The 8,377-nt window shown below is 54.8% G+C and overlaps 1 protein-coding gene and 2 long non-coding RNA genes across 3 annotated transcripts; 2 read left to right on the forward strand and 1 right to left on the reverse strand.

Moving 5' to 3' along the window:
• The first annotated feature begins 49 nt into the window (after nucleotides 1–49).
• On the forward strand, nucleotides 50–6,680 carry LOC100538560 (C-type lectin domain family 2 member D3-like). Its single transcript, XM_010709673.3, is given in 4 exon segments — nucleotides 50–465; nucleotides 467–763; nucleotides 5,880–5,986; nucleotides 6,085–6,680. Coding segments are annotated over 4 exon segments (816 nt in total). The 5' UTR covers nucleotides 50–195; the 3' UTR covers nucleotides 6,227–6,680.
• On the forward strand, nucleotides 770–2,649 carry LOC116216342. Its single transcript, XR_004158929.1, has 2 exons — nucleotides 770–1,508; nucleotides 1,546–2,649. It is a non-coding gene; the product is annotated as an uncharacterized LOC116216342 (long non-coding RNA).
• Nucleotides 6,681–7,316: 636 nt separating the features above from the next.
• Nucleotides 7,317–8,371, reverse strand: LOC116216341. The gene is made up of 2 exons (XR_004158925.1): nucleotides 7,687–8,371; nucleotides 7,317–7,410 (listed from the first exon to the last, which is right to left on the reverse strand). It is a non-coding gene; the product is annotated as an uncharacterized LOC116216341 (long non-coding RNA).
• Nucleotides 8,372–8,377: the final 6 nt, after the last annotated feature.

Genomic DNA, 8,377 nt, shown 5'->3' on the forward strand with positions numbered 1-8,377 from the left:
CCACGCCGCTCCCGCTCCGTCCGTGGCAGCTGCTCCTCCGTTCCCCGTTTCTTCGTTTCTCAGCGCTACCGCCGGCCCCTGCGCCGCAGATTAGCATAGCCCCGCCCCTCCCTGTTGGCCGGGGCAACGAGAGAGAGAGAAGCTGCAGCTTGCTGGCCGCAAAGCGGTCCTGTGTGTGGACTTATCTCCAGGAAGATGGCCATCTCAGGAGGTGCTGCACGACTCTTAGCCAAGCGCCCAGGAATGCCACGTTGGCAGAAAAAGAAGGATAAAAGAGAAAGCGAAAACCAGGAGGTTTGGAGGTTTTTCTGGCAACAGATTCCTCATGAAGAAGAAGAGGTTTCTTTTCCCTGTAGGACGGGGGGCGATGGGGTTTCGCAGCACCCTGAGCTGCTCCCCAAGCACAGCCCCCATCCCACCTCCTGGGCCGCCCACCTGGTGCCCCAAACCACCTTCTGCTCCACCTTCCCCACCTCTGCAACCCCTGCGAGGCCATCGCCCCACGGCCGTGCATCCCAAGCCCACGTCTGCTGCAGGGGAACCTTCTTTGCCTCTCACTTGCCCAACTCTCTCCCTCTCAGTGCTCCAGTCTCCGTCGTGCTCACCTCGCCCAGGCTTCTCCCACGTCTGCCCCAACGCCTGGCTCGGTTTCCAAGGGAAATGCTTTTATTTCTCGGACACCAAGAGTGACTGGAACAGCAGCAGGGAGCAGTGCCAGCACCTCGGAGCTTCCCTGGCCACCGTGGACACGGAGGAGGAGAGGGTGAGAGCGGGGCGTGAGCCGCAGTGCCAACACGGGGGTGGGAAACCCACCCTTGTGGGGCCGCACCGACTGCTGCCGGTGCCCCCAATTGGCCCCATGCCAAAGGCACGAGGAGATGCCTTTGTGGAAAGCACCAGGCTGTGCAGGCACAGTGTCACGTCCTCATGTCCCCCCCTCCCTGCACCCAGCCGGCGCTGTGCTGAGCCGCGCACCTCCGGGGGAAGGGCTTTGTCCACACCATTTCCAACGCAGCATTGCACTGATCCGAGTGCAGCACCTTGCAGCGATGAGGGACCTGAGAAGTGGGATGGAAGGATGCTCCCACTGGCTCACGTAAAAGCAGGTGGTTTTGCTTCAGCAAGCTGGCTGTGCTGAGCTCATCAGCAGGCTGGCTCGGCTCATTGCGAGGTCTTTGAACTTGAGCTGCTGGGGTAAGGAGATGTATTGCCGAGTGACAGAGAAGAGCTAGGGAGTGCTGTCACTCCAAGAGGTGTCAGGGGAAATCCTCAGATTTGTCCCATAGGTTTGTGGGAGTGCTTGTCCAGGAAGGCAGCGCGTCCTGGAAGTCCAGCTAAGTTCCTCTATGGCAACGTACTCGGCACAGAAAATAAGCAAGGGGAGCTGGAAGCTGTGGTGCGCTTGAAAAACTTTGATCTTATTGCCATCATGGAAAAATGGTGAGATGATTCACATAACTGGAACACCACCATTGAGGGCTGTAAGCTTTTTAGATGGGGTAGGCAAGGTAGGAGGGGTGAGGGAGTTTAGATGGGGCAGGCAAGGTAGGAGGGGTGAGGGAGTTGCCCACAGAATGGGCAGACTGCGAGGAGCTGCCTCTGAGAAGCAGTCAGGAGCAGGTTGAGAGCCTGTGGATTAAAATTAGGGATGGGACCAATAAAGGGCAGCTGGTGGTCGGAGTCTACTGCAGTGCACCTGATGAAGAGCAGCCTGTTGGTGAGGCGTTCCTGCTTCGGGTACAAGAAGTTTCACGCTCACAGGCTCTCATCCTGATGGGGGATTTCAAGCAGCCGGATATCCGCTAGGAAGACAACGCCGCGAGCTGCATGAGATCCAGGATTGCTGGGATCCGTTGGTGATCATGGACTCACCAAGGTTGGGAAAGACCTCCATGATCATCCAGACCAACCATCCGCCTATCACAAAGAATTCCCACTGAACCATGTCCTCAGTGCAACACTAAACGTTTATGGAACACCCCTAGGGATGGTGACTCCCCCACCTCCGTGTGCAGCCCATTCCAGCGCCTGACCGCTCTTTTAGAGAAGTTTTTCCTAATGTGCAAGCTGAATGTCTCCTGCAACTTGAAGCCATTGCCTCTCGTCTGTGGTTGTCCAACCTTCTGGTCGCCTGACCTGCATTAAGTGAACAGAAATTGCCATGGGCTGCATAGAAAATATGTAACACATTTAACGTATAGAAGTTACAAAACTTATTTTTTTAAATGTATTTTTATTAAAACATAGAAATCAAGGAGCAACAGAAACACTGTACTGGTGGGATGTTGGGCCTCGTTTCTGTGAAGCGAACGCTTCAGGCTCTTCCCTGGCAGTGGCTGCCATTCTCAGCGAGTTCTCATGGTGTTCGTTGGAGATCTGTGATGAAATATTACTCTTCCTGTGCTTCGTCCTTAACAGTCCTTGTTCACAAATGTACGCAGCGCCAAAAAGTGACGGCGTGAATTAGACGTAACTGAAGTGAGGGTAAGAGAGGGCTTACGAAAGTCTGGTAAAGAGGGCAGATTTTTCTTTGAACTGAATGTCTGATTGCAACTCAATGCATTCCATGTGAAAATTTGCAAATGATGTATTCGTGTCAACCGAAAATGGAGTTACAAATATACAGGAAAATGATGTTTTTTTTTGAAATCTTGAAACCTATTCCCAAATATCTTTTTCAAAATGGAAAGCACGGCGGCGGATCTTTCACCGTTCACAAGACCGTGTTTAGCCAATGCATTAACATGCGTGAAAGTATTTGCCATAGCTTGAGCTCCCATAATGCGAGCTTCATTTCAGATGGTTTTATTGTCTGAAACGGCAGAGATAAGGTGATTTTCACCTTGAAGACACATGCTTAGCTCATTTAAATGAGCAGTCAAATCCACCAAAAATGCTACATCTGCGAGCCATGTTTAATCTTCAAGTTCTGGCGCAAGTTTTGCTTTGGGTTCCGCGAAGCCCTTGAGCAGTGATGAGTGGTGTCCCCAGAGGTCAGTGCTGGGACAGATCCTCTTTAATATCTTCCTCAACGGCATTGACAGTCCCATTAAGTGCACCCTCAGCAATTTGCAGATGAGCAGAGCGGAGGATCACCTCCCTTGTCCTGCTGGCCACGCTCCCTTTATGCACCCCAGGATCCCATTGGCCTTCTTGGCCACCAGGGCACACCGCTGGCTCACGGCCAACCTGTCGCCCACCAGGACCCGCAGGTCCTTCTCTGCAGAGCTCCTCTCCAGCAGCTCCTGCCCCAACCTGCACTGATACATGCATTCATTCCTTTCCAGGTCTTGCTGGGTGGTAGCACAGCCCTCAGCTGTGTCAGCCACTCCTCCCAGCTCTGTGTCATCAGCAAGCCTGCTGAGGGTGGGCTTTATCCCTTCATCCAGGTCACCGATGACGATGTTGAACAAGACCAGGCCCAGCCCCAGCCCCTGGGGAACTCTGCCACTTACAGCCTCCAGCCGGACCTGCGCTGCTGGTAACAGCTCTGGCACACAACAGTGTCACCTATGGTAGCCCACCCTCTAATTCTTACCCACAACTCTCCACTCGTTATCGTTCCCCCCAAGTGGAGCGCAATCCATTCCGGTTGCTCTCTCACATAAAGAGCAGCTCCAGCACCCCGCCTCTCCAGCCTGTCTTTCCCAAAGAGGACGCGGCCAGGGATGACAAAATTCCATTCACGTGAGCTGTCCCACCACGTCTCCGTGATCGCAGTGAGATCACGGCCCTGTGGCCGCACGCAGATCTCCAGTCCTCCCTGTTTATTTCCCGTGCTGCATGCCTTGCTATACAGGCACTTTAGGGAAGCAGAGGGTGCAGGTATCTCTAGAGGGATGCAAGGGGGTTTAAGTTGGGCTGTTGGCAATGTTACTTTCTCTGAGGAGCCCTCACAAACCAGCACGGCTTAGCAAGGGACTGCTGGGCAGGATGAGGGAAAAGAAGGGGACAGCGGGAGCAAGGATGTGTCGCCAGGGGAGAATGCAGGGAAGCTGTCCGCACGTGCAGAGATGAGATTAGGAACACCGAGGCACGGATGGAACCAAACTCGGCGAGGGATGTTAGAAAGAAGGTATTGTACAGGTACATGAGTCAGAAGAGAAGGACAAAGGGAGCGTACCTCCTCTGCCAAATGGGAAAGGAGAACGGCAACGCCTGATGTGGAGAAGACCGAGGTGCTCAGTGAGGTCTTTGCCTCGGCCTTCACTGACAGCCAGGATTCTCACATCCCTGAACCACACCTCCCTGAACCTCCAGGTGGGAACTGGAGGAGCAAACTGCCCCCCATGAGGGCAGAGCAAATCCGACCCAGCTCATGAGAATGAATCATAGAATCCTTAGAGTTGGAAGGGACTTCTGAAGGCAATCTAGTCCAACTCCCTGTAATCAACAGGACACCGCAGCCCCGTCAGGTTGCCCAGGGCCTGATCCAGCCTTGCCTTGAAAGTCTCCAGGGATGGGAGACTTGAATGAATGTAAGTGCAAGGGGCCGGATCACACGCATCCCAGGTGCTAAGGGAGCTGCCTGATGTGGTTGCCAAGCCGTGCTCCATCAGATCTGAAAAGTCATGGCTGTCAGGCAAAGACCCCGGGGACCAGAGAAAGGGAAACTTTGCTCCCATTTACAAGAAAGGGAGGAAGGAGGACCCGGGGAACTACAGGCCGGTGAGTCTCACCTCTGTGCCTGAGAAGATCATGAAGCAGATCCTCCTGGAAGAGATGTTGAGGCACATGAGGGATGAGCGGATCATCTGAGTCAGCCAGCACGGCTTTAGCAAGGGAAGGTCGTGCCTGACCAACGTGGTGGCCTTCTGTGGGGAAGTGACAGCGTTGGTGGACAAAGGGAAGGTGGCCAATGTCATCTCCCTGGACTTGTGCGAAGTCTCTGTCATGGTCCTACACCACATCCTGATCTCAGAATTGGAGATGTGGATTTGAAGGGTGGAGTGCTGGGTGGATAAGGAATCGGTTGGAAGGCCGCGGCCAGAGGCTTGTTGTCAATGGCTCTGTGTCCATGTGGAGACCAACGGTGAGCAGTGTTCCCCGGGGGTCCAACTTGTGTCTGGTGCTCTTTAACATCTTTATCGGTGACATCAACGATGGGATTGAGTGCAGCCTCAGCGTGTTTGCTGATGACACGAAGCTGAGCAGTGCAGTTGGTACAGCAGAAGGAAGAGACAGCATGCAGAGGGACCGTGACAAACTGGAAAGGTGGGCCCTCGTGAACCTAATGAGGTTCAACAAAGCAAAGTGCAAAGTTTTGCACCTGGGCCAAGGAGGGAATCCCGGGGACGTATGCAAACTGGGAGAAGAAGAAGTCCTTGAGAGCAGCCTCGCTGAGGAGGACCTGGGGGTCCTGGCAGGTGAACGACGGGACGTGAGCCAGCAGGGGGCTGCATCAGCTGAGGGGCGGCCAGCAGGGACTGGGAGGGGATGGTCCCGCGTCCAGGTCTGGAGCCTCCAACACAGGAAAGATGCGGAGCTCTGGGAAAGGGTCCAGAGGAGGGACGCGAAGATGATCCAAGGCCTGGAGCACCTCTTGTATGAAGACAGGCAGAGGGAGCTGGTCCTGTTCGGGGAGCTCTTTTCGGCCTGGCAAAGAGAAGGCAGCCGGGAGACCTCATTGTGGCCTTCCGATATTTAGAGGGAATTTATAGACATGAGGGAAATCGACTGACTTCTTGTACGGTTGTGATGGTGAGGCTGCAGACACCGCATCCCCAGTGGTGCACAAGGACAGGCTGGATGGGGCCTTGGCCACCGATCCAGTATGTGATCTAGTGGCTGGCAGCCCAGCCTGTGGTGGGAGGTTGGGACTGGGTGGTCCTCGGGGTCCTTCCAGCACAAACCCCATCCTATGATTCTATGATCCAAAGGCTTTCATGCTGCAGTACCGGGGCCCGGCAAACTGTTGGATTGGGCTGCACAGGGCAGAAGGGGACGAGCACTGGACATGGGCCGACGGCAGCGCCTTCACCAACTGGTCAGTGCGTGCGTCCGTCTGTCTGTCTGGGATCTCCGACAGGGTCTGTTTGGGATGGGCTGGGATTGGGTTTCCCATTCTGCTCCCTCTGTGCTCAGGTTCCGGCTGCGAGGCGGAGGCCGATGTGCGTACCTGAATGGGGGCAGGATCAGCTCAGCCCTCTGCCACACTGAGAAGCTGTGGGTGTGCAGCAGAGCCGACAGCTTCGTCCTCTGGAGGAATGGGACAAATCCACAGTGACAGATCCCATCCGCAGCCAGCGCGTGCCAGCACTGCTGGTCTCTATGATGCCATCGGTGCACGCTTAACTCTGCCTCTTTCCAGCAGAGCTGCAGCTGTTCCTGCATGGAACCAGCCAGCTGTGCGGCTCGTTATCTCTCAGGGAACAGTTTAATTGCACCGTGCCTTAAAGGGAGGGTCCTTTGAGGGTCCTTACAGGTCACAGCCCCGTGGGACGGTTGGGTGGGCAGGGTGAGGATCGCTGCCCCCGAGCCCTGGAGCTGCCAGGACCTGGAGCAGCGCAGCCAGCAGTGTGAGCACAGCACAGAGCGGTGCTGCGTCCCGCGGGGCTCAGCCAACATTTGGTGCTCCGGGTTTTGATTTTATTCTCTTTGGTTCTCCCCACACACACAGTTGTTGTTGTTGTGGTTGTTGTTTCATGTAAATAATGATCTAATTTTGTGCTATTTCAGTACATTTGTATAACATAACATTATATACAATAGAGAACAGGAGGCGCAGCTCCCCCCCAGCAGCTCCTCCAGCAGCCGCACAGGAAGGCGTCAGATGGGACCGCGGCGTCTGCAGAGGAGGAGACCCCCGGCCCTGGGCAGCGCATCCCAGCGCTCCGCCAGCCGCACCGTGCAGACGTTCCTTCGCGTGTTGGTGCGGAGCCTCCCGTGCTGCACCGTGAGCCCACTGCCCTGCGTGCTGTGCCCACAGAGCGCCGAGAAGAGCTTGGCCGCGTGCCTTCGTCTGCCGCACTTCAGATGCCTACAGACGTGGATCACAGCCCCTCTCAGCCTTCCTTTCCCCAGGCTGAACAGCCCCGGCTCCCCCCCCCCTTTCCCCATAGGGAGCTGCTCCCGGCCCCGGACATCCCTGTGCCCTCCGCGGGGCTCTCTCCAGGAGTCACCAGTCCGTGACTCTTCAGGAGTGGTGATACGAATATTACGTAATGAATGAAAGGTAGAAGGTGGAGAGACAACCATACGTTTGACAATAATCCTACATTTAGCAGTAACCAATAACAAATAAATATTACGTTACCACCCACAACAACACAGAACACAGTACTTCTGCAGCCAAAATACAAAACGTAATCAAGAGGTACATTCAGCATTATAGCATGATCTAATTCTCAATACTTCTGTCACAAAACATTAGAGTCCTTTCTGCGTTCAGTCAAGGTCCACAGGAGTGTTCTGTAAAATAAAACAAGACACCGACTTGTCCTTTTTGGGGGCTTTGTTAATGTGGTTAAAAAATGAGGGAATAATCCAGAAAGTGTTAATCTTATATTCCTTTTTCGGGGTGTCCTTGGCCTTCCAAGGATATTTGTTAAGGGATTCCATTAAGGTTAGGGAAACTGGCCTCAGCTTAGCTGAGGCAACCGACACAGGCTGGCTCGGGAGATAAGAGTTTCCCTTTGCTGTGAGCTTTCTAATGCATCCACCCTTCACCGCCCCCACCCCGCTCACTTGGAGGGGCGAAGACATCGGGTTTTTGGCTTGGAGAGCCGCTCAGGTTCCCTGCGAGGCCCTCGGACCTGGGCTTGTGCTTTCCTCGAGATCCTTGAGCTTCTGTTCTGGCCACCAGTTAACTAACTCCTCTAACCTGGCTGTGTGTAATCCATTCCTCGGATCTCGTGGACACCCTTGTGCCAGCCAGTGTCCAGAGACAATTACATTTATGGTCAATATTCCGCCTACCGGTTTTTAAGGGCAACGAGACCCTTCCAGTCCCACCGAGCTTTGGGCCAGGTGGCCTGGGGGCAAGGCTGACCGCTGCAAGCCTTACTTCCCTTGGCTCAGATTTAGTGGGAAAAGAAACCTCTTCTTCTTCATGAGGAATCTGTTGCCAGAAAAACCTCCAAACCTCCTGGTTTTCGCTTTCTCTTTTATCCTTCTTTTTCTGCCAACGTGGCATTCCTGGGCGCTTGGCTAAGAGTCGTGCAGCACCTCCTGAGATGGCCATCTTCCTGGAGATAAGTCCACACACAGGACCGCTTTGCGGCCAGCAAGCTGCAGCTTCTCTCTCTCTCGTTGCCCCGGCCAACAGGGAGGGGCGGGGCTATGCTAATCTGCGGCGCAGGGGCCGGCGGTAGCGCTGAGAAACGAAGAAACCGGGAACGGAGGAGCAGCTGCCACGGACGGAGCGGGAGCGGCGTGG

Source organism: Meleagris gallopavo, chromosome 1 (assembly GCF_000146605.3).
Source record: "Meleagris gallopavo isolate NT-WF06-2002-E0010 breed Aviagen turkey brand Nicholas breeding stock chromosome 1, Turkey_5.1, whole genome shotgun sequence".
NCBI lineage: Eukaryota > Metazoa > Chordata > Aves > Galliformes > Phasianidae > Meleagris > Meleagris gallopavo.